Here is a 26,360-nt window from a genome sequence, read left to right on the forward strand (position 1 = left end):
TTTATGATATTTTTGTCTTCTATATCTCATATTTGGGCTTTTATTTTGATGATCTGGATTCTTCTGCTAAAGTTAGGGTTTTGGTGGTCTTGTCTTCCCAGCTCTCTTAGGTGATTTGTTAGACTGTTAACTTGTGATCATTCCATTTTCTTGATGTGTATTCATAGAGATATATTCTCCTCTTAGAAGTTATGTCATGGCATCACAGAGGCTTGGTAATAGGTTTCTTCATTTTCATGTGTTTCCAGGAATCTTTTCTTTTCTGTTTTGATTTCTCCATTGACCCAGTAGTTACTCAGCATCATGCTGTTTAGTGTCCATGTCTTCGTGGGTTTTGGGGAAATTTTGTTGGTATTGATATTTATTTTTATTCCACTGTGGTTTGAGAAGGTGCATGGCAGTATTTCAATCCTATGAAATTTGTTTATGCTTGATTTGTGGTCGAGGAGGTGATCAATCTTGGAGTATGTTCCATGTAGTGATGAGTAGAATATATATTCTGTGGTTGTTGGGTGGAGTGTTCTATAGGTATCTATTAAGTCCATTTGGTCAAGTATCAAGTTGAGGTTCTACATCTCTTTGTTGATTTTTTTTGCCTCGATGATCTATTTAGAGTTGTTGGTGGGGGTATTTAAATCCCCAGCTATAATAGTATTAGAGTCAATATCTTGTTTTAGTTTACTTAGTACTTGGTTTATAAATACTGGTGCTCCTGTTTGGAATGCATATACATTTAGGATGAATAGTTCTTATTGATGGATTGAACCTTTTATCATTATGTTGTGTCCTTCTGTATCTTTTTAAATTTTTGATAGCTTAAAGGTTGTTCTGTCTGATGTTAAAATCACAACTCCTGCCTTCTTTTGTGATCCATTTACCAGGAAACTCATTTTCCATCCTCTAACTTTGAGTTGTGCATACCCCTTGTGGTGAAATGAGTTTCCTGGATGCTGCAAATTATTGGATCGTGGTTTTTTTATCCAGTTTGCTATTCTGTGTCTTTTCAGTGGTTCATTTAGTCCATTCACATTCAGGCTGATTATTGAAATGTGATTCTTTATTCCTATCATGAGGTTCTTATGAAGTCATTTCTTTGTTTGTTTTCTTTTAGCTTTTGGGTTGATATATGTGTGTGTTTTCATGTTTGCAATCATAATGTATTCTCTGTTGATTCTGTGTTCTCCTTTTCTCCTGGGAAGAGCATGATCATTCTTTTTTTCTTTCTTCTGTGCTTAATACCTTTTAAACATCTCTTGTAGAGCTAATGTGGAGGATGCATAATCTCTTAGGAATTGGATATCTGGGGAGGATTTTAATTATCTATCACTGATGAAGCTGAGCTTGGCTAGGTAGGAAATTCTTGGTTGTAATTGTTTATCTTTGAGGACTTTGAAAATTGGACTCCAGTCTCTTCTAGCTTGCAGTGTTTCTGCCAATAGGTCTGCTGCTATTCTGGTTGGTTTTTCCCTTTCTCTCTTGCTGTCTTTAGGATTTTTTTCCTTTGTACCTACTTTGTGTAGGCAAATTCCTATGTGTCTAGGGGTTGGTCTTCTCCTTTGTTGTCTTGTGAGGATTTTCAGTATCTCTTGTGTTTGGATCATCACATCTCTGGTGAGATGAGGAAAATTTTCATGGATAACTTCCTGAAATACTTGCATCAAGGTGTTCTCTGTTTCCCTCTCTTCTTCTGGGATACCAGTAAGGTATAGATTGGGTCTCATGATATAGTTATGCCTCTCTTAGAGGCTTTGTTCTTTCTTTCTGTTTTTTTACTGATTGGGTTAATTCCATGTTTTGGTCCTCAAGTTCTGAGAGTCTTTCTTCTGCTTAATTAATTCTGCTTTCCATGTTTGTCATCTTGCTATTTATTTCCTGGATGAAATTTTTTATGGCCAAAATCTCTGTTACAAGTTCTTTCAGTGTTGTATCTTGTCTTTCTTGAGCATTGCATCTTGTCTTTCTTGAGCCTTATTCACTCTTTCCATTCATTCCCTAATGCCTATTGTATTCTGGGGCCGGTCTTTGGTGACTTCCATTGTTTGGGTGAGGTCTGATTTTTCAGGTGTTTTCTCTTTGGTATACTGGGAATTACCTGTGTTCTTCCATTGACTTTTCTTCATTTGTGACAGATCTCTTTCTTTTCTCTTTAGTTCCATTATTCAGTGGCAGTGGGAGAGGCTTGAATTTCTAGTGTTTGCTCAGCCCTCTATTTTTCTCTGATCAGGGTTCTCAATTTGTTCTATTTTGAAACATGGCCATGGGTGGGAAATTTTGCTTTCTCTTACGGTTTTGAGTCTAATAAGGTGGAAGATGGGGAGTGCTGATTTCTTTGGGGGTCTTCCTCATCCTTTTCTGGTCACACCCTTTGTCCCATGGCTGAATCAGGGTAAGGGGTGGGGTGCCTGAAACTCAGCATTCATCCTGTCCCTCTGGAGTTTGTGCTTTTGGGATGTCTCCTCTGGGTTACAGTCAACCCCTGAGTAGTTAATCCACTAGTCACAGTGATTGGGTGTGTTGCTTTGTGGTTAGTAAACCAGAGCACTTTCCTGCCCAGTTTTCAAGATGGTAGCAGGGTAGATGTCTGTTTTGTCTTCTCCAGTGGTGCTCTGCCTCCAGCCTCCCTTGCTGTGCCCCCTCCACAGCTCTTGTTGCCAGTGTCCAGCCAAGCACTGCAATGGTGAGGCAGAGCCTGGAGCTGGCAGTCACAACCAGCAGCTTCCTCCCAGGAAGGGCTTTGACTGGGACTCGCATAGTCTAACTGGCTCCACCACCATCTTCCTCCCTTTTCCTGTTCATTTTTAATTAGGTTGTTTTCTTGATATTGAGTTCTTTGAGTTGTTTATATATTTTGGACATTAACCCTTATCAGATGTCTGGTTTAAAAATATTTTCACCTGTTTTGTAGATTATCTTGTCATTCTGTTTATTGTTTTCTTTACTATGCAGAAGCTTTCTGGTTTGATACAATTCCATTGCTTTATTTTTGCCTTTGTTGTCTTTACTTTTGGGTCTTACCCCAAAAAATTATCATCCAGACCAATGCCATGAAGCTTTGTCACCTATGTTTTCTTCTAGTAGTTTTATAGTTTCAGGTCTTATATTTAAGTCTTTCATTTCAAGTTTTTTTGGGGTTTTTTGCATATTGTGTGAGATAAGGGTCTAATTTAATTTTTCTGAATATGAATATCCAGTTTTCTATACACTATTGTCCTTTCCACAGTACGTGTTCTTGGTATTTTTGTCAAAAGTTAATTGACTTTAAATTTGTGGGTTGGTTGGGCTTGGTGGCTCAGCCTGTAGTCCTGCACTTTGGGAGGCCGAGGTGAGTGGATTGCCTGAGCCCACGGGTTTGAGACCCTCCTGGGCAACTTGGCGAGACCACATCTCTACAATGAATCAAAAATCAGCCAGGCATGATAGCATGCACCTGTAGTTCCAGCTACTTGGAAGGCTGAGGCAGAAGGATCGTCGGAGCCCAGCAGTTCGAGGCTGCAGTGGCCAGGAGCATGCCACTGCACTCCAGTCTGGGTGACAGAGTGAGACTCCAACTCAAAAAAAAATGTGTTGGTTAATTTCTGGGCTCTATTCTGTTTCACTGGTCTGTGTATCTGTTTTTAGGCTAGTACCCATGCTGTTTTGATTACTGTAGTTTTTTAGTTAGATTTTGAAATCAGGTATTGTGATGCCTCTAGTTTTATTCATTTTTTACTCAAGATTTATTTGGCTATTTTTTTATCTTTTGTGGTTCTGTATCAATTTTAGAGTATTTTTTCTATTCTTGTGAAAAGTTTCATTGGAATTTTTATAGGTATTGCATTAAATCCGTAGATAGTTTGAGTAGTATAAACATTTTAACAATATTCTTTCAATTCATGAACACAGAATATCTTTCCATTTATTTATGTCCTTTTCAATTTTTTAGTCAATGTTTTATAGTTTTCAGTGTGCATGCCTTTTACTTCCTTGGTTAATTTTATCCCTAAGTGTTTTTGTAGCTATTGTAAATGGAATTGTTTTCTTGATTTCTTTTTTGAATAGTTTACTATTAGTGTACAAAAATGCTACCAATTTTTATTTGTGGATTTTGCATCCTGCAACTTTACTGAATTCATTTACTAGTTCCAATAGCTTTTTAGTGGATGCAAGATATATTAATTTCAGCACCTTTTTCAATAAGATACATAGAAGTCAGAATGGCCACTTGTCAATTTTTGTTTCTTTAACAGGAAAAGGCATTTTTCATACAAAAGGAAGATCTTCTTATAGTGAGGAATTGTTATATATTGCCATTGGTTCCAAAATAATGTTTTGGAATCTTATTTTCTGGCCTCCTTTAAAACTAGACTAAGTTCTCCTCTTGCTTCCTAGAAGAGCATTTCTTCCAAAAAGTTTAAACTTGATACACTGACTATATAAACATTTTGTCGATGCCAGTATAGTGTGGTGGACTGGATAAGGACTGTAGAGTTTAGTACATTCTGCTGCTCACTGGAGAAGTGACCAAAATCTCTCATGCAACCCTGAGTTAGGGACCTATGGGTTGAATTGCAATATCATCCAATTTTGAGGTCTGTAGGTCTAGAAGGACTAGAGAACTCTATAGGAAGTGAAAGTTGAGTACTAATTATTTTTTAATCATATTTATCTTCTAATCCTAATCTTTTTTTTTTTTCCTTTTTGAGTTGGAGTCTCACTCTGTCACCCAGGCTGGAGTCATGTGGCACACTCACGGCCATCCCAATGTCGACCTGCTGGGCTCCGGCAATCCTTCCGCCTCAACCTTCCAAGTAGCTGGAACTACAGGCGTGCGCTACCATGCCTGGCTAATTTTTTATTTATTGTAGAGACAAGGTCTCGCCAAGTTGCCCAGGTTGGTCTCAAATCCACGGACTCAGGCAATCGACTCGCCTTGGTCTCCCAGAGTGCTGGGATTACAGGATGATCCACCGAGCCCGGCCTCTCATCCTAATCTTAGCCATCATTTCCAATGATTAAAATGACCAAATAGTGAGATGACTGAATCTGTTTTACTCTGCTAACAAGTAGCATTTTTTTTTTTTTGCAAACCCCTTCCACTCTATTATCTTGCCTAAAGAGACAGCCTTCACAGGTGGTTGGAAAGTGCTCTTAAGTGAAGGCTGTTGAATTTTATTATTTGGTGGAAGTAATCAGTCAGAAAAACTGGCAGATGTATATAAAAAGATGACAAATCGGCCATTGCCTTGCTGACCTATGGTGTGGCCGTGTGCTCTTTGAGCTATGGTCAGGCCATGTTTTCTTAAGCTTTGGCCCCCTTCCCTACTTTGGGGAGGTGAATCACCTCTTTCTCTCTAATTTACTTTCTAAATAAACTATATTTTATAATCTGAAAAAAAAGATGACAACTCGTCTAAGAACTTATCACAAATAATAGTTTGTTATTCCAAAAGTATCTGAAAGGACCATGATCAGTATATAATTCAGTTGTTTGTTCTTTCATGCATTCATTTATTCCGTCATTGTTCAGATTCTTACTATTGTAAGAATCTGTAGATGGTACTGTAGAAAAAATGATAAGCAAGATAAATGCTGCCTGCCCCCATGATGTGTATGGTGTTTATGGAATAAATATGGAAGAGAAAGGCAATAAAATAAAATTGCATCAAAATCAAGTGTTTATAGGTCTGTAAGTGCTGTAAGAAGATTTAATTATCATTACATGTCTTTGAAAACCCAAACAAAAGCTTTTTAAAATATATTTACAGCAGTTTTCTGTCTGTTTGTTTTGAGTCAGTCTCACTCTGTCACCTAGGCGGGGGTACGATGGTACTCTTAGGGCCACCACAGCCTGACCTGACCTGCTGCGCTCAGGTGATCCTTCTGCCTCAGTCTTCCAAGCAGGTGGAACTACAGGTATGGGCCACCACGCCTGGGCAATTTTTTTTTTAATTGTAGAGATGAGGTCTCCAAGTTGCCCAGGCTGGTCTGGAACCTGTGGGTTCAGGCAATCCTCTCACCTCTGCCTCTCAAAGTGCTGGGATTACAGGCATGAGCCACCGCACCTGGTTCACAGCAGTTCTTGAGGACACAGTATCACTGTCAACTACCAGAACGGTCCAAAATGCAGTATAGTTGACCACAGCATTTAATAAAGAGATTTACCCATATTCCATTTTGTTCTCTTCCTAGCAGGCACATGGATGCACTTCTGCTACTCCCAAGTTTTCCCAAGTCATGACATCCCTGTTGCCCTGAGAGCACTGTGGCCAAGTCGGATAACACTGTGGATCCCAGCTCAGAGGCGCCCAGTAGCAAGTCCCTTGTAGCGTCCTTTTGTCTGCCTGTCCTCAGCAGAGCTGCAATTGAACTACAGCCTAGATGGGTTGGGGGCACCCCATACTGCCAGCACCCTCGCCAGCCCATCTGGGGCAAAAGTTTCTACATCTGTGAGTGAAAGAAACTAAGTTGGGGAAAATCCCAAAGCTTACACATTTTCCTTTTCCCAACTCAGAAGAAAAAGATGCTTTCATGGTGTTTTACTGGGGAGAGCCTCTGTGTACTTGAGGTTTATAATTTCTCCTTGGGTTCCTCTGATTTTACATGAACTTAAAGAGCAACATAACCCCGCAGACAAATTTGTATGGCCCTCCAGGTCTGTCCTGAAAGTGCGATCCGTTGATATGAAAAGGGGCCAATTTCTCTTCTCATTTACTTTAAGTGTGAGAAGTCACTGTGTTGAATTTGAATCACTGAAATATTGCAATTATAGGAAGAAGAGCTTGGTTCACAACGATCATTTTCCTTATTAACATCAAGAGGTCAAAATTGCATATGCCAGATATGTTTCGCCTCCTACACTGAATTCCAATGTGTCAAACTGTAGCTTTCAGCATACTCTTGAGAACCAGAACCCAATGCTTAAGCATTTAGGTTTTATGAAGCTTCAAGAGTGATAACAAGGAACCGAGCAGGCAGGAACTAAAAACCTGAGGAAAAAAACCATGGCAGGCTCACCTCCATGAGCAACAGGTCACCAAAGTCGGACATCTTAGCCTCTTTTTAAAAAATACTTTTTAAAGCATTTTTATACTTTAAAACGAAAGATTAGGAAGATACTGAGGGTCAGGTGTGGTGACTCACATCTATAATCCCAGCACTTTGGGAGGCTGAGGTGAGAGGCTCGTCTCTTGAGGACAGGAGTTCAAGACCATCCTGAGCAACAAATTTCTTAAAAAATAAATATTTGTTTTTTTAAAGAAGATACTGAGGTGATAGATGCAAGGATACAGCTAGAGATAAATACAAAAATCTTCACAACACCACTTCACTGTGGAGATTGCTTGGTACCATGAAAAGAATGGCAGCTTTAGAACTAGGCAAGCCTGAATTCAAATCTCGTTCTGTTATGCCTTAGCTGTGTGGCCTTGAGCAAATCACTTAACCTCTCTGAGCCTCATTTTTCTTGTTGTTACTACAGAGTCATTCTGAGATTAAATGTAAATAAACTATACCTTGCATATGGTAAGGATGTAATAAGTGCTGATTGTTGTGGTGGTCGTTGTTAGAATGAGACTACAGAGAAGGGAAGGAGGAAGGTATATTATCAATATGGCAAAAACCAAGCAAGATTATGTGGCCAGAGATTTGGATTCCTCATGATTGGTTTTATCTGTCTAAAATAAGTCACTATTCATTTCCAATCTGTTTACACATGTAAGCATACAGCTTCAGATTTTATGGTCTTTCTACATAGTTTTTGTTGAACTCATTCAGGACTGTTGGGTTACAACTATATCCCAGCAGGGCCTCCAAAACGTTAGGTCAGACCCGCTGAGGTGGCGTTGTGCGATCTGATGCCCCATGAAGGATGCAAAGAATGACACAGAAGTTAAATTGGAAAATACAATTTAGCTAGAAAGTAAATTAGCGAGAAAGAGAGAGAGGGGAGAGGCGATTCACCTCCCAAGGTTGGAGAGGAAGCCAAAGCTAAGAAACATGGTGGGGCAGTAGCTCAGAAAGCCGTGTGGACACACCAGAGTTTAACAATGGGATGCCGACTGGCCACTTGAAGTCAAATGCTTTAAAACCTTCCCCTTTGATGGGGGGAGGTCGTTAAGGTGATTGGGTGGTGGTTTGCTGCACATCATCACAGAGGGGACAGGTAATGCAGGTACTGCCCTCAGTGATGGAAGGCAGGCAGATGAGTGGGTTAGTCACATGATTGCTGCCATGGTGATGGGGTCTGTGTCAGAAAGGACTGATTAGGTTAACTTGTTTACAAAACAAGCTGGAGAGGGGGTTTCAAAGCAATCATCAATAGCTACTTCTGAGAAACTGGTTCCATCCTTGGCTTCTGAGGGTAAGTTAAGTGAACTGCTGGAAAAACATGACAACTAGGCAGTGTTTGGTTGTATTGACTCCATGTTATGTCCTTTCAAGAACAATGTTCTAGCCGGGCTCGGTGGCTCAGCCTGTAATCCCACGCCCTGGGAGGCTAAGGTGAGTGGATTGCCTGAGCCCGCGGGTTCGAGACCCGCCTGGGCAACTTGGCGAGACCTCATCTCTACAATAAATCAAAAAATTAGCCGGGCGTGGTAGCGTGGGCCTGTAGTTCCAGCTACTCGGAAGGGTGGGGCGGAAGGATCGCCGGAGCCCAGCAGGTCGAGGCTGCGGGGGCCCAGGAGCGGCACTCCAGTCGGGGCGACAGAGTGAGACTCCAATTCAAAAAAAAATGTTCTTTCCAAGCTGCTTGTTTTCTTTCCTTCAACGTGGTGCCTACTGACCCTCTCTCTTAACACCAAAACTCCTTTCATTCATTTCTTCCTCGTAGGGCATAAAGTGCTTTTATTGTTTTTTTTTTTAATTTTTTTAAATTTTTATTTTAAAGATGTGGGGTACAATTCAGGGTTAGGGATATAAACATTGATCATGCAGGTACCCTTGTTGAGGAGGTGTGCCCCTCCCTCCCCTAGCAGTTTCCCTCAACTGCCAATTCCACCCCCACCTCCTGACAGTTTCCCACTACTGCCATTCGCTTTCTTATAGCATTATAATTGTTCAAGGTCCCCTTATGAGTGGGAACACATGGAACTCTGTTCTTTGTTTCTGTGATAAATCACTGAGTATGATCGACTCCAAATCCATCCAAGTTGCTGCAAAGTCCGATGGAATATTGTGCAGCCATAAAGAAGTGCTTTTATTGTTAATCACTGTATGGATATTCTAGCCCAAGTGGTCAGCAGGCATCCTGCTGTAGCCTCCTCACTTGGGTCATGAGAAGCTATGATTTTTTTTTCTTTTGCTTTTCCAGGATTCACATTAGTTTCCTAAATTCCAAAAGGAAACCCTGCAACAACAACAACAACAAAAAAAAAAAACCCACAACTCTGGGTCTAAACAAATGCTCTGGTCTTTTTATTTTTTCATGGAGCTTGTGTTCAAATGAGAGCCCTCTTCTGATAGCTTTCCAGTGTGATAATCACACATCCCAAGGGAGCTGGAGGTTTTTGTGAACTTTAAAAAAAAAGTGCTTTCCAAAGAATATGATTAATATCACATTCTTAAGCAAGTAGTTTGGATACCCTTGTATCTGACACACAGGGCTGAGAAATATTAATCTATAGGCAATGCTCTTTTTTTGTGAAAGACACTATTGCTCCAGCTGTTTTTGTTATAAAGTTGGGAATTACATCACTGTTTATTCTAATTAGAAAAGACCAGAATGCTCTGTGGGTCAGAATCCCAGGGTCATAAGAGATGTTCTGTAGGTTTTCTCTATTCTTTCTCCTTGTGCCTCTCCCAGATTCTCTGAGGAGTATGTACATATTTCCATCTAAATTCCCAAAACTAGAGTTTAGCACCTATCCTTTTTTGGGGAGTGTAGGGGGCTCTATTTCTTCAGTATTCTTATTTTTCCCTGCATCCTAGATGTTTCAACTACTTGTTAAATTTAGTAGCACAGAAATAACACTATCTTTATCTTTAAATAAACCGAACCAAGATAAAGGGCTGTTGGGATGATGGAACGGCTTAAAAGCACTTTAACAAAAACTTAGGCCTTGTGATGACATGGGAAACTGATGCTTCTCTAGTTGTTGTAAGGTAATTAGAGTAAGAAGTAATCTTCTCAATTGTCCCTGGACCCTCCTTTAATAAAATAAGTAGTCCAAACCTTGCCCAACAGTCTAAATGTTATATGACATATCATTCTGCCTTCATGGAATCACTTGTCTATATTGGGTACTTTTTTCTTCTCTTACAGTTTTAGAATATTTTCTCAACCTTGTACCTTTAAGAACCACTAAGGACTTATTGTCTTACATTCCCCCCTTTAAAAAAAGAAAAGAGTTGTAATTTCCATAAGCACCAGTTTTATTGGAAAGTAATTGCCTTTAGAATATAAGTTGGGTTTTTTTCAGTTTGGTTCTTGAACTATCTACATTTGAATTGCCTAGATATCTGGGCACAGCCCAGGAATTTGCATTTTAGCAAGCTTCCAACTGGTCACTTTGCACACTAAAATGTATGATTCACTGTATTGACAGGAAACCCATGTCTATCTCTGAATGTGAAGAGCGACTTCATTCTTGGACTTTTTTTTTGTCTTGACCAGAGACAGTATCGTTTATTTTCTGCAGTAGTGTGGCATTTGTAATTTTCTTAAAACAAATAGTCTATGTCTAAGCCCACATCTAAAAACCCATAATTTTATGCGTGGGAATGAAGGAAGAAAAGGGAATACCGACTTGGGTAAGATGGTAGGGGAATCACACATTGAGGCACCTTTGCTCTGTGGTAACACAACTGAGAAGGGGGTGATCACAAAACCTTATGAAAGCACCACTCGCTGGTTAAGTCGAGAGGTGAGTGACCGTGCCATTGCCACCTCTCCCCCGTGCTGTCCATCCCACGTCACCACCACCCTCCCTCCTGATCCAAAGCCGCAAGGGGCCAGAGAGCACTTTCCTGTCACACCAGGTCTTCTACTTTCCCATTGTCTCCTGCAGATCCGTAATTTGGGACCCACTGACAGTACCGTCCAGTTCATCTTCTATCAGCCCATCATCCACCGATGGAGGGAGACGGATTTCTTTCCTTGCTCAGCAACCTGTGGAGGAGGTAATGGTGTTCGCTTAGTCTGGAAACTCTTGTCTTCAACGAGGAGATACTTGGCTGTTATTAAAGGGGAAGCTGGGCTTGGTGGCTCAGCCTGTCATCCCAGCACTTTGGGAGGCCAAGGCGAGTGGATGGCCTGAGCCTGGGGTTCAAGACCAGCCCGGGCAACTTGGGGAGACCTCGTCTCTACAATACATCAAAAATTAGCCAGGCGTGGTGGCGCGGGCCTGTAGTTCTGGCTACTTGGAAGACTGAGGCAGAAAGATCGTCAGAGCCAGCAGATCGAGGCTGCGGTGGTCGTGAGTGTGCCACTGCATTCCAGCCTGGATGACAGAGTGAGACTCTGACTCAAAAATAAATAAATTATTAATTAATTAAAAAGACACAGAGACCGGGCACCGTGGCTCCTGCCTGTAATCCTAGCACTTTGGGAGGTCGAGGCAGGAGGATGGCTTGGGCCCAAGAGTTGGAGACCAGCCTGGGCGACATAACATGGCCCCATCTCTACAAAAAATAAAAACATTAGCCAGGCATGGTGGCATGTGCCCGCAGTGCCAGCTGCTCAGGAGGCTGAGGCCAAAGGATCGCCAGAGCCCAGCAGGTCGAGGCTGCGGTGGCCGGCCGTGAGCGTGCCACTGCACTCCAGCCTGGGCGACGGAGTGAGGCTCTGACTCAAAAAAGCAAAAACAAAAATAAAAGGGGTGTCACTTCAGCCTGGAGGAAACTGGGTACTGTCAGATCCTTCCTGAACAGAGCCAGATCCGTCCTCCTGTACGGTAGACACCTCCGTCGAAATGTCCCAGGAATATTTTCTGTTTGTAGAGTTCCACCCGAGAAAACAGTCTGCTTCTTTCTTTGATTTCGTGAAAGGACAGGGCTGGAAATATCCTAATTGGGCCACAACTTGGTCCTGAGGCAGACACTTCATTCGAGTTTAAACTACTCATCGAGTTGAAGTAAAGGCATTTATTCAGGATTCAAATGAGGAGTTTTATCACATTTTCTTAATCAGAGAAAATAGTTTACTACCAGAAAAAAAAGCCACTGCACTGTAGGTTTGTTTTTCACCTCTCCCTCATCATCCCTGCATGAAAAGAAATGTCATATGCTTTACTTGTTCATTAAAATGAAGTTCTCCTGAAAAGTCACTAAATAAATTCCTCTCTGCTCCATCACAGCTGTAACGTGGACAGCATTTTGTGTTACTGGAAAAGGTTTCTTCCCCCAGTTTTCTGGTCTTCATGATCATAGTGGTTACATAATAATTGCCTTAAATTATTTCCCAATAATTTATCTTGACACTTCCCTACAGTTGATCATTAGGTCCATTTAAACTTTTCTACTTTTATAATGCCATGAATAACTTAATGCCTAAGTATTTTTCTTCTTTCAAATTATTTCCTTGAGATAAATACTCAAGAGGTTACTAGATCAAGGAATTTCAGAATTTTTGTGGCTATTGGCACATGTTACCAAATTCTTTCCAGAAGGATAACAAGCAATGCATGAATATTTTAGATTCATTGCCAACTGAGCCAGTATTTGTGGATTATCATTTTTTTAAGGTTTTTTTTTTTTTTTTTTTTTTGAGTCAAAGTCTCATTCTATCACCCAGGTTGGAATGCAGTGGCATGCTCACGGCCACCACAACCTTGACCTGCTGAGCTCAGGTGATCCTTCCACCTCAGCTTTCCAAGTAGCTGGAACTACAGGCACGCCACCACACCCGGCTTATTTTTTGATTTATTATAGAGACAAGGTCTCACCAAATTTCCCAGGCTGGTCTCAATTCCCTGAGCTCAGGCAATCCTCTCGCCTCAGCTTCCCAAAGTGCTGGGATTACAGACTTGAGCCACCGCACCCGGCCTAAAGTTTTTTTCAAAAGTTTTTCTAATTGTATGGATATAAACTGGTATGCATATTCTTTTAAAAGTTAGCACTTAAAATAAATTCTAGCTCTAGCATCATGAAAGTCACTTAATTGGGTGACTCTACGTAGCTAATCCACATAGGTATCACTAGATTAATTGGACGAGATATAAAAATGATGGTGCCTTAATATGGAATCAAATGATTGCCCATCAATTTTTGTAAAACAGATCATGTGATATAATTCATTCTTATCTATAATGTCTCTGCAAATGATGTGAACAAACCACTGAAAAAGTGACTCTATAGAAGAATGCTAGATTTTAGCTTAAAAGTCAGTAAAAAGCCATCATATGCTTTTACTCAATTGTTAAATAATTATTAGTTCAACATTTTAAGCATTTCATCGGGGTGGTTTTCTAGTTGTTCTGCCTATCATTAACAGAACATTGCTTTGTTTAAAAATAAACTGTCAACTACTTTGATGTTTCATGGGAATACATTATTTTGATATGCCTATTAATGACTAGCATAGGAAACAGTTCAAAGAAAGAAATCTAAGGAGATTTTTCTTCTTTTTAAAAAATTAAAATCAATACAAAAATCAGCCAAGCATGTGGCACATGCCCGTAGTCCCAGCTACTTGGGAGGCTGAAGCGGAAGGATCACATGAGCTTGGGAGGTTGAGCACTCCAGCCCAGACAACAGAGTGCAACTGCACTCCAGCCCGGACAACAGAGTGCAACCCTGACTCAAAAAACAAACAAACAAACAAACAAACAACCCCCCCAAAAAAAACCTAGAAACCATGCTTTGTGAAAAATAGTGACTCAATTATATGTACACAATGCCAGTTTCACACAGAGCTGCTCTTGGAGTGTCATTTCCACAACTTTAACATTGGCTTATTTATATAATGAGGTTATTAATGTTAGACTCACAAACACTCAACCCTTTTAGGCCTCATAGCTAAGTGAAGAAGTGGAACTGTCAGTGGTTTTCATATGTTTCTAGGTATCCAACCTTTCTTCAAAGGAAATCTTAAAAGGAAGCCAGGACAAAAGGAAGACTGTTCTGAATGAAGACGTGAGGGATGTGGAGCCCAGCCTCCCTCCCACTTCATGGCCCTGTTTGAAAATTACTAAAGAAATGATCTCTAAGTTCCCTTCTTAGATTCCAGATTCAACTGGCTGGCCATTTTGCTAAGTGTAAAAAAAATTGCTCTTTGAAATATCTTGTGAAACTTTAGAAAACATGACTATCTGACCATTCTGGTCATTTACTTCATTTTTGCTCTAACCTTTCATTTCACGCAACCTATTAAAACTTCAGAGCAGTAGGCTCAGGCTTACAAATTACAATTTTGAAAAAAAATCACCTCCTCAGATCTATAATTTACTTATTGTTCCCACGTTTTACTGCATGATAAATTCTGTAGTAGAAATTATTAAGTGGAAAATAATAAAATGATTAGCCTGTCATAAAATTAGCTGCTTTTGAGTGCAATAGGATTGGAAAATAAAAGTACATTAGCTTATCTAAAATATCATCTTGCTACTTGAATTTTTTTTTTTATAAAACAAAAATTAGATGGAAAATGTGTTCTTGCTCATTGCTTTCATTACTTTCCATGCTTTTCATCTTTACAGTAGAATTTTAAAAGCTCTTTTTTTAGGTCTTTAATGAACAATTAATTTTTGTGGGTGGTCTGAGAACACAGCCTCAAGCCAGGAAATCTGGCATATAAGCCTCCTTCTGATTTCCTAAAATCTTTTGTAAGTCCCTTAACAACTTAAATCTTACTTTCTAATATATAGATATAGATATAAAAAATATATATATATTTAGCAGTAACAGCACTTAGCCACCTGCCAGGGATAATATATTTGAGAGACTGGTTAGGATGAGAATAATACAAACTGGCTAATTTTTAAAAAGTTTTCTATGCATTTATTTTTTACCCCAAGAATATAAGTCTTGATCACCACCCCACCAGAAATCCACCTAACAACAAGGAAAGATAAAACTCATAAAGCAAATTAACAACACTTTTTTTTTTTTTTAACAACACTTTTTTATTTTTTTTTTCAGAAAGCAGGATTTATTGAGAGGACAGAAAAGCTCCCACTGTGGGAGGGGACCTGAAGGGGTTGCCCACTTTTTTTTTTTTTTAAAGAGGCTTCTCTGAACTGTGGAAATTTGTGGATGGAGGCTAAGAAGATAATGGCTAGAGACTTAATTTAAAGAGACATGACTAAAGATTTTGAGTAAAGAAAAAATTAAACGGTGTGTAGGGAGGCTTTTGTGTGTGTGTTTGGTTGTCTGTCTGTTTGTTTTTTTAATTCCGCAATGGAAATAGGGTTCTTGGTATCTTCCACTGAGTTCTCAGTCGTTCGTTAACTCAGCTCAACCTATTCTGGTTGAATTTAAACAAAAATGTCTCCAACCAGCTGGCGGACCTGATCCTGTGCTGTATTCTGTTGGCCCATGGTCCAAGGGGGGCAATGCTGGGATTTATTTATTTACTTATTTGGGAGTTTATTCTCACCGGTGCCCCAAGTACTAAGGAGGCAACTTAGCCTCCTTACATAAGATGCTTGCTACATAAATATTGGTGGTCTTTTTTGGATACAGAATTTTGTGTGATATTTTTAGATTCTACCAAAGAAATTTCAAAAAACAGTTTTTACCATAGAGTCTTATAATTAGCGAGCCCTTATGTAGTTCAAGCCCTACGATATAATTTAATTATTAAATTTGAGTGGATTACTTGAGAAAAACACTGTATTTGAAGTCTGCAAAAATTAATGAGCCTTCCAATTATGTGTCTTTTTTCCTGGAAATGACTGGGGCATTGGGGAATAATTTCCATTAATGTGAGCTGGCCAAAAAGCATAAAGAAATATATTGCGTTGGCATGTGTGTTTAAACTCGCCTGGATGGTTTGCTACTGCAGGTTACCAGCTGACATCGGCAGAGTGTTACGATCTTCGGAGCAACCGCGTTGTTGCTGACCAGTACTGTCACTATTACCCAGAAAACATCAAACCCAAGCCCAAGCTTCAGGAGTGCAACTTGGATCCTTGTCCAGCCAGGTCAGTCCAATGTAATCGTTCATTTATCATAAACAGACATCAAGTTGCAAATAAGCTTCTTAAATCAAACCAAAATGTTTCCACTAAAAATAAAATGAAATTTGAAATACCTAAGTGTTGCTGTCCGGTGTCCATTCCTAATCACGTGTTATTCGTGCCCACACTCCTTGCCCTTGCTGCTGTGTGAGGCCTGAGATGAGTTGACAGACTTTCCTTTTGTAAAGCCCCAGATGAAATATTCTGCAGAGCCATTTTCTCTTCTGATTTCATTCTGGTTCCTTGTTTCTTTCCTCACTAAGATCGAGACCAATGAACTACTCAGTGTTCTTAACCATGCGATGGAACAATGTTCTCAGGATTCTTTCGATTTTACTTTTGTCCGTGATCAGAGACATGATCAGAGCAGACCATATTTCTGGGCCACAGCTGATCCATTCCAGCCTGTGGGTGGTCCACACTGATTACTGAAAGTCAAAACCAGCCTTAGAAGAGTGCTGCAGCCTTTGAACAAACTCAGTTTTTTGCACAAAAGAAAGCAGAAAGTATTTCCAATAGTCAGAGTTTTCAAAGGGTTTTTTTTTTTTTCTTTTTCTTTAGGAGCTTTAAACAGACACTTGCAACTTTCACACATCATTGTTTGCTTTTTGGAAACCATAATTGGCCTTCACATTCTTGCAGGATCTAGAATCAGCTTGACAAATGAAATGTCTCAGATGATGGGTAGGCATAGAGGCGCAGGTCAAGAATCTTTCCAGGGGTATAACATTTGCTTTTGCAGTTGCAACACTTCCTGGTGATTTTCTTTAGTAACTTTGCTCACTTATCCTCCACTCATGAGAGACAATATAAGAAAATTCTTCCCCTACAAAAATAATCCCGAAGATCAAAAGGTGAAGCATCTTTTTAAACTACTTGGATATCTGACAAAGACCTCATATTTTTATATGAAACACCGCATATTTTTAAATCATAATTTACTGATTTTATATGCATAAAAAGCTTTAAATAGCTAAAATACTACATGGGTGATTTTGATGTAAATTATTCTATTTGGGGATTATAAACAATGCGATGGTTTTGTTTTCTGCTGTTAACTTTTTAAAGTTTATGTTCTCATACTCTTTCTAGCTTACATTTATGAAGTCTAAGTTCTACACGTGATGTGAAAATGCTTTTATTAATTAGCTCATAGAAACCATACTATGTACCTCTTATAAAACTAAACTTAGAATAATCGGTTTTCATTAAAGAAACAAAGAATAGATATTTTATAACTGTAAAATTTATGTGAAGTTTAATTTAGTCTCATATTACACTAGTAAATTATGTATCAAAAATTGGATAGGATATGGAAAAGAATAAGGTTTTAAAATTTTCTTTGGATTTCTTTATTTTAGAAATATTAAGAGTTTGGAGTATTTTTTAGCCAAGATAATTATAACCCATGTGATTCAATTTTATTGTAAAATTATTCTACTTACACATTTTTATGCGTACCTGTAATAGGAAGACCAGTGTGTGAAAAACATATTTAACCCAATTCATTCAGGTCAACTCAGCCACAGAAACACTTTGAGAGTCTTTTACACATTTCCATGAACATTTATATGTGTATTTCTCAGAGGAATGAGGGATTCACTTCCCACAACTTTACAAAGCTTTTCCTACTAGGAAAAAATTAAATGAAGAGATGACCAGGGAAGACAGTTGTGTGGAATAAAAAGCATTTCAATAACAATTTGAAGGAGGTGTTTATCATCAAAACATTTATTCATTCTTTCTGGCCTTCAATTTTTACCCACTCTTCTTTGCTAAAGCAACAGTTTGGACCTATTTCTTATTATCTGAAGCAATATTGAAAGAAGTCTGCCTGTGCAAGTCATGCCTTTTCTGTGTACCATCTAATATAGCACAGGAATGCATGTTGAGATATGTGGCTATGGGAAGGAACGAGGGAGGGAGGGAAGAAGGAAGGAAGGAAGGAAGGAAGGAAGGAAGGAAGGAAGGAAGGAAGGAAGGAAGGAGAGAAGGAGAGAAAAAGAGAAAAAAATTACTTAGAGACAAGTGTCAGAAAGCTGTTTTTTATTGAAGAAGTAATTAGACACAGCTGTAAAAATTAAGACTCACCATTAGTAGAGGTTTAAGAGAAAGCTGCTTTAAAAAAATGTAGATATGCAACTATGAGGGTAAATACTTCAGGAATTGCCCTGAAACTCATTGAACTCTTTTACATACTGGGATCAAAACAATGTTTCTAAATTCTAAAAGAAAATGAAAAGTGATGGTCTAAGAAAACTAGACAGAAGAGATTCTTTAAAATAAGTCTACTCTTTCATCAGACATGGCAGTATCAAACTCTCAAGGGGCTGTTTTTCTGTCTACAGATATAATGATCTAATAGTAAAATCAAGAGTGGTGAACAATGACATTAAATCATCATTTGTGACCAAAATTTAAATCTCCTAAAAGAGAAAACAGATATTCTTAGTATGTCACATATTTTTGAATTTCTAAAGAAATTTATTATATCTAGCCATTGAGATGTTTATTCATTTTTCCTGAATCACACTAGGATTTTTGGCTTATTATAGCCCTGAAAAGCAAAATCCCATTTAGATTGCCAAATCTATTCCCTTTCAAGGGTAGGAAGTATCATTGACAAAACACACTAAAATGTTGAGTCTGTAACCTTAAGCTTATTACTGTACCCTTCTGGACTTCAGTTTTCTTACTCACAAAATGGGGTAAAAGAGTTGTTTTTTGCTAAATTGGTGCTTTTCAAATTGTGCTCATAGAACCTGTAGTTCCACAGAGTTGCTTTATTAAATTTTGTTTTATCTATTTTTAAGTATTTTAAATAGCAATTCACAAAAATACATTCAAACATGCTAAACAATTAATTTTAACTGATTCAAGCTAAGTTAAATTGTAAAAATCGTGTCATTTGCTTAAGTGTTAGACCACCGAAGTAAGAACTTTGGTGCCCCCCTTTCATTAAGTTCTTCAGTTGTCTGTTTAAATGAAAAAGTAAGTATCCTAAGATTGCAAGGTAAGCTATAAAAACTGTCTCCATTAGCAACTACTTCTCCATGATAATAAGGATTTTCTCATTACTACCTAAATAAAACTAAAACAAAGCAGAAGTAAACTGGATGTGACCATCGGTAGCCATAACCCCTAATATCTACTTTTTGTGTTTGCCAAATAGCTTCCCTGTTCTCATTATTTTGCTTTGTAATCAGTAAGCTACACATTTGAGCTAATCAACTAAATTTATAAATATCATTTGGTGTCAGCTTTATATATTTTGGTCTTATACACAATATAAAGACTTTCAGTGACCAAAATGTTTCTAAATCACTGATTGTTATCATGTCTGTGGCCCCTTTCAATTTCAAACTCAATGACTGTAAATATCAGCCATTATTTTAGTTTTAGGAAGTTTACAACAGCTTCCTAAATACATGAACAATTTCTAGGAATTGTCTCAAATTAATAGAGACTGGGATTGGCACAGGTAATCAGTGGCATGGACGGGTCTTAGGAATACCTCACTCCTTACTATCTGTACTTTTTCTGGGTCTTGTTCTCTTCTTTTTATTCCTTCCTCCTTTCTTTGTTTTTCCATTTCATCTTTTGTTCCTCCTTTGTTTTTCCTCTCTCATTGTTTCTTTTCTACATTCATTAGTGACATCCACAGGATTCTATGGTGGTAGATTACATCTAGTGGTTCTTGAGGCAAAAGAGAATCTAGCCTTTTCTTTTTATGGCTTTTTCTGCTACTAAATACTAACTTAGAAATGTTGATAAGTTAAAAGGCTATAATGAAAACAATAAAACTCCCTAATGCTCCCCAATGCCCACAGAAAAATGCTGTTAATGCTTTTGCTAATTTTTTTTCCGGTCTTGTCTATAGCTCATAACATAGTTGAGATCATACTCTATACAGTAGACACTTGGAATTAAGTAATTGAGCATTGTGGGTTTCTCTTCTTCTAAAAGTAAGCCTGCATGTCTATGATACATAGTAACTTGACATTTTGCTGAGGCAGGAATTTAAGTCACTTGTGCTATAAGACCAACAATAGAGCCTAGTTGTCTGCCCTGCAGATTCATCCTAAGAGGGTTTTGTTGCTCTCTTGCTGGTGTAATTTATGCAGTCATTTTTCTGAAGTGATAAAATACTTTGTCCCCTGGCCAAAAGTGGTCTCAAAAAGGGAGCCAAAACTTAATGCTTATAAGGGAAGTAAAGAGAAAATGAAATATAAAGATTTAATGAGTTTTAGCTAAAGTTAATAAAGTTTTTTTATTGGTGACTCAGAGATATGACATCACTAAGCCCAACGTATGTCCTATACACAGTATATCACATGTTCTGGTGGTAGTCCCAAGTGGGCATTCCTAGAAGTCCAGGAACGTTCCACTCTTGTATGTCAGGGATATACTCCATACTTATTTTCTGCTTCATACGTTTAACACTATGGTTTGAGCTCATTCTCATATGACTAAGACATTTGGGATCTAATCAAATGTAAAATCCTCTCTTGTGCCTGCCACGCTATATTTATAGCTCTGTCTTATAGCAGGGGAAAGTTTTTTGGAATTTGTGTGGTGGTTTGTGCCATTTTTATCTTTTGTGTGAAGGGTCAAATCCATCATGTGGCCAGAAAGCCTCAAAGTATATGCCTATAGTTCAGAACAACTAAAACAGCATAGTTTTAATTCAGCTAATAAGCACCTTAGTGTTTTCAGAGCAGCATTAGATGTAAAATATGTATTTGGCCTTACATATCTTAGTCTGTGAGACAGTAAGATTGTTAAGGCTGTCTGGGGGAAATTGTGCAAGACACTGTGAGACGATCAGAGAACCACCTTTCAGATTTTTCTTTTTTTTTTTTTTTGGCACAGACCTCTAGCTTTCCCTCCAAGGCAGTAATGATGGGGCTTAAATTGGCAAGGGGTAGACAAGTGAAAAAAGCTCTCACTCATCACACTATCATGGCCACAATCATTAGCAAACAAATCCGTTTTTAGCTGAAACTGCCTCCAGATTCCCCTTTCCTTCAAGGAATTCAGAGTAACAGTCCTAAGCCGATGCCCAAACTTGTATACCCCAAGTGGCAGTTCTTGGCGACTTCAAGTGAACTTTTTTCTTTTTTTGGCCAGTTCCATTTTGTTTGACTGTAAATTGTATAAATTATCTCTGGTCAAGAACCAAATTGGGATGAAAGAAAAGTCTCAAAATTGATTCCTAGTGCAACTGTAAAAAATGCTCTGCACTGAGACAGTCGATATGTATAGCAAGCATAGAGAAACCTAGATTCTCGCACCAACTGGGTAACCAACTAGTCAACGGCAATATAGTTTGCTGGTGAGGGGTGAGATTTGGTGTGAAGCGGCCTGGCTTGAGGTCCTGGCTCTGCCACTTAGTGGTTGTGTAGCCTTTGACAAATTCCTTCTTCTCACTAAGCCTCCGTTTTTTCTCATCCTGTGAAGTGAGGATAATAAGAGTACTTACCTCATAAAGTTGTCATGAAGAATAAATGGTGTAATACATTCAAAAAGTTTAGCAGAATGCTTAGTTCATGATAAGCCCTCAATAAACGTTAGTTGCTGCAGCTGTGATGACTGAGGTCATGGTGATGATCTTGATGTTACCTCAGAGAAACTCCTAAACTCTACAGAAATCAGTTTTCTTATCCATGAAAGAAAAAGATGGAACTCTAGAATTTCCTATGGGTCTAGAAAGGTAGTTCTGTATTTGCTGTTTTAACAACAGAAGATAAAATTCCTAGGAAAATATCAACTTGAAAGTAAATTGCCGGGCTCGGTGGTTCAGCCTGTAATCCCGTGCTTTGGGAGGCCGAGGTGAGTGGATTGCCTGAGCCCATGGGTTCGAGACCCGCCTGGGCAACTTGGCAAGACCTCATCTCTACAATAAATCAAAAAATTAGCCGGGCATGGTAGCGCATGCCTGTAGTTCCGGCTACTTGGAAGACTGAGGTGGAAGGATCAGTGGAGCCCAGCAGGTCAAGGCTGCGGTGGCCGGGTGTGGCCACTGCACTCCAGTCTGGGTGACAGAGTGAGACTTCAACTCAAAAACAAACAGACAAACAAACAAAAAAAAGGAAGTAAGTCACATTTATTATATTTTTAAAAATATAATGATCATGAGAAATTAAGATAATCAGCAACTCCTAAAATCTCAGTTCACATGTCTGATAACCTCCACTTAACCAGCAGTGAAAGATTGCCATTTAATTCACACGGATTTATGCCAAGTATGACACTACAAAAGAAAAAGAAAAAAGAAAAAGAAAAAGAAAACTCTCAATATAAGAAAATGGTAGACGTATTTAGCAATTGTGGTATAGTGAAATTTTCTTAATCATGGAAGTCTTTTCGTTTTATTACAGTAGGTAAATTATTTAGAAAAACTAACCTTTTGAGCCACCTTATTTAAATACACAGTTTTGAGCAGCTAATAAGCAAGCAGTAAGAAAACCTTCCATAAAATCTTATTCCCACTTTCATACATTGCTTATATTGATATAAGTGAAGCATCGTTCTGGCGCTTTTTAGGATGCATGATCATACCCTTCCCATGCTTCCAGAAACAGCGTACATCATCAGACAACCAAATAATCAACTATAACTCAGCTATTGGGCAATTCAGTTGTCTACCAAGCCAGCTCATTGCTAATAGTAAGATCACTTCTTATATTACATTTTAAAGTTTTTTCATGTGTAATTATTTTAATTACCCTATGAACGAATAGAATGAGTATTTTATCCCCATTTTAACTTCAATCTGTTTGTAGCTATGTGACTTTACTAGCCAAGTAACTTCTTTACTTAACTTATCTAGGCAGAGTTTTGCCATCTGTAAATAAATAAAACACTTCCATCAGAGAGTAACTGTGAGGAGTACCTGAGATAATATATGGAAAGCTCTTAACAATGTGCCAAGAGCTCAATACACATAAACTATCATCATTCAATTGAGACCCAGCCAGCCGGTAAAATGACACTTTGTTTTGAAATTTATAAGGTGCTTTCACATTTATCATCTCATGTTAGCTTTACAATCCCTAGAGATTGCTACCTATATTTTACAGATGAAAAAAACAGAAGTTCAGAAAGGTTAAGTGGCCTGTCCCAAGTTAGGGCCACCTGGCAAAAGCAAGCTTGGGATGTGGATGTGAGTGGTCCCAGGTCCATAGCATCTCCTACATGACATCGACGCAAGTAACCTGATCCCTGGTGCAGCCTTTGGGTCATGGTGGCCCACTGTCACCCTGGCTCCGCATGGTGCCTTCAGCAACCTGTGAGATCTGGTTTAAACCCGACATAGACCCCTCCAGTCAGCACAGAACTGCTAACCATGTCAGTGCAAAGTTTGGGTGTTTGAACTGACCACATACCCAGGTTAGGCAAGCCTTTTTCATCTAAGCATAAATCCTGATGTTTATTCAGGTCAAACAGTGGCCCAGTCATTCAATACAGAAAGGGATAAACAAAGCCCAAGGAAATATTAGTCCCATTTACTTAAAAGCAGTTCAGAAATTATATGTATTAATATCAAGAATGTTTAACCCCAGAAATACATATGTGAGGAAGTTTCTGATGATTTCACCCAAAATGTTAAAACTCTCCAGGAGTTAGTTTTATAGCAGAAAATGAATTTGTGTCTAAATAAACTGGTTTTGGATCTGGACAATTAATCAGGTTCCTTTTGGTCTGGTTCCAGTGCCGCTCAGGTAAATGAATGTTGCTTACCTGTTACTGAGGTTTTAAAAAATTGGAACCTAGTTACACAATAGTTCCTCATTTGCTGGATCCCATCTTCCCTCTGTAAATGTTAGGGAAATGTGCTGTGTTTCAAGAACTCACCAAGTGTTAGAGGAGAAGGAATTTTGGGATAATCATCTCCATTTAGTGGTTTTCAAGCTGTGGCCCACTGAGCTCTGAGTTCTACCCTGAGCCGCTAGAAAGGGACAGGTAAGATAGAGTCCAATGGCACGGGTTTCTAGGCACTCACTCTTCAACTTAAAACTTCTTATTGGCTGGGTGCGGTGGCTCACGCCTATAATCCCAGCACTTTGGAAAGCCGAGGCGAGAGGATTGCCTGAGCCCAGCAGTCTGAGACTCACCTGGGAAACATAGTGAGACCTCATTTCTACACAAAATCAAAAAATTAGCTGGGCGTGGTGGTGCATGACAGTGGTCCCTGCTACTCAGGGTCTGAGGCAGGAGGACCACTTAAGTCTAAAAAGTCAAGGCTGAGGTGAGCCATGATCATGTCACTGAACTCCAGCCTGGGCAACAGAGAGTGAACTCTACTCAAAAAACAAACAAACAAAAACTCTTCTGATCTCATTCAGTACTTAGATTTTGCAGATGTAAGGTACTCACAGTTAGTAGTAAGAAGTAGCAGAGTGGAGGCAGACCCCCCGCCTCCCAGCTTCTCGGGTGGCCCTTTCCCTTATTATGACCTGATCCTCTGTGCTTTGCCACTTGTGGAAAAGCTAAGTGTTTGTGTTTCTTCCAGCTTTTTATTACTTCTCTCCTGCCCCATTCTAAACTGTTACTTAGGGACAGGCTGGTTTCTATTGCTCTGGAGTTGTCTAGAGAAGATAGAACCCCATCTTGTGTCTTGGAACTCCTTCTTCCACACACAGTTTCACTTTTTTTTAAATTAACATCCATCCTGCACAAGGCTCTGTGCTTGGTACCATGGCGAAAGGAAAGATGAATCGACTAGCGTCAGGGCCCCAACACTCTGCAGGGCAAGTTGAGTTGTACATTGAAAGGGAAGAGAAGGTTTTTTAAAAGCTTTCCTCATTATTTCTGGGAGCTACCCAATGAAAAAGTACAAAGTTAAGCCAGCCAGGCTAGAAGCACGGTTGTCATTAATCTGTTCTTTCTCTGTCTCACGTCAGTACGCCACCCCTGCTTGCCTAAACAGCCTTTCTAAACTGCCAAACCACTCTCTAAGTCAGACAGCCCTTTCTCCAAGATGGCAGGGCCAGCAAAAGGCAAGGAGTGGGACTACATATGTGCACAGCCCGTGGTGACTTGTGAGTTTCTTGTGCTCCTTTCCTAACTACTTCTTAACCTTGCTTTTGCTTTTTTGTTTGTTTTAACTCTGAATGGTAGTTGTATTTCTTGCCTTTGCATCTCATCTCCATGATTTGATTTCACTCGATGAACGTTTACTAATCACCTTTGTGCAGGGCACTGTCCTAAGAGATGTAATAAAGGACCAGTATTGATTCTGCCCCAAGGTGTTAAACTAAAGAAATACTTGTGCAATAGGTAGAAGTTAGTACTCTGTATCCATGGAGGATTGGTTCCTGGACCCCACTGTCCCCATAGATAGAAAAATCCACAGATGTGCAAGTCCCATATAAAATGGTATTGTATTTGCATATAACCTATACACACCCTCCAATATACTTTAAAGCAACTCCAGATTACTTATAATACCAATGAATGTAAATGCTATGCAAATAGTTGCTGTACAACATTGCTTAGAGGACAGTGAAGAGAAAAAGAGTGTGCATATTTAGTACAGATGCAGCCATCCATTTTTCTTCAATTATTTTTGAGCCACAGTTGGTTGAATCCACAGATGCGGAACGCACAGATATGGAAAGCTGACTGTACATGGTTAAAATAATGAGAGGAATTAGTGCCAGGGGTGCTTGGAAGAAGGAGAAGGAATTTAGATGTTAAGAGAGAAAATAAGGCAAAACTCTAGAAGAAGTAGCATTTGACTAAGACATCTCACTGGGCATTATGAAGCCACTTAAGGCTTTTGGGTTGTGAAGTGGGTGGTCAGTTTGTGGCAACAATGAGCAGACTGAATTGGTTTGTTAGGAGATGGTGTGAAAGTGCCCAGACTTGTGTCAGGAGGAGAGCTATTTGGTGAACATTGCTGGTGTTGAGGTGACAACTAGAAGAGCTGAGTGGTAAAGGTATCCCAAAGTACACAGGGTGGATGAGAGAATGGCAAAGCCCTGAACAGTAATAGTGATCACAGGAGAAGAAACTGTTTGCAGGCCCACATAATGAGTTGTCTGGGACACACTGAGCTTGAAAAGTCTACAGCACATCAGCATCAGGATATCAGAAATGAAGACCCACAGCTCCAGAAAAGAGGCAGGAAGAGGAGAGATTCACAGAGAGAGACACTTGAAACCATGAAAGGATCTCTGTATGGCTCATTTTGAGTCAACTACATTAGGATTTTTCTTATAGAGAAAAATGTGTCACAACATGTAAATTCCACAACTGAGT

General features: G+C 39.2%; 1 protein-coding gene across 1 annotated transcript in view; it reads left to right on the forward strand.

Annotated features, from left to right (window-relative positions):
• ADAMTSL1 (ADAMTS like 1) overlaps positions 1-26,360 on the forward strand; it is a 431,341-nt gene that overhangs the window by 173,663 nt on the left and 231,318 nt on the right. Inside the window, exons 8-9 of the mRNA XM_021715583.1 lie at positions 10,986-11,097; positions 15,920-16,058. Of these exons, the coding sequence (XP_021571258.1) occupies positions 10,986-11,097; positions 15,920-16,058 (251 nt within the window). The remainder of the gene's footprint in view (positions 1-10,985; positions 11,098-15,919; positions 16,059-26,360) is intronic.

Source organism: Carlito syrichta, unplaced genomic scaffold (genome assembly GCF_000164805.1).
Source record: "Carlito syrichta isolate Samal-C Ts95f unplaced genomic scaffold, Tarsius_syrichta-2.0.1 Scaffold307203, whole genome shotgun sequence".
Taxonomy (NCBI): Eukaryota; Metazoa; Chordata; class Mammalia; order Primates; family Tarsiidae; genus Carlito; species Carlito syrichta.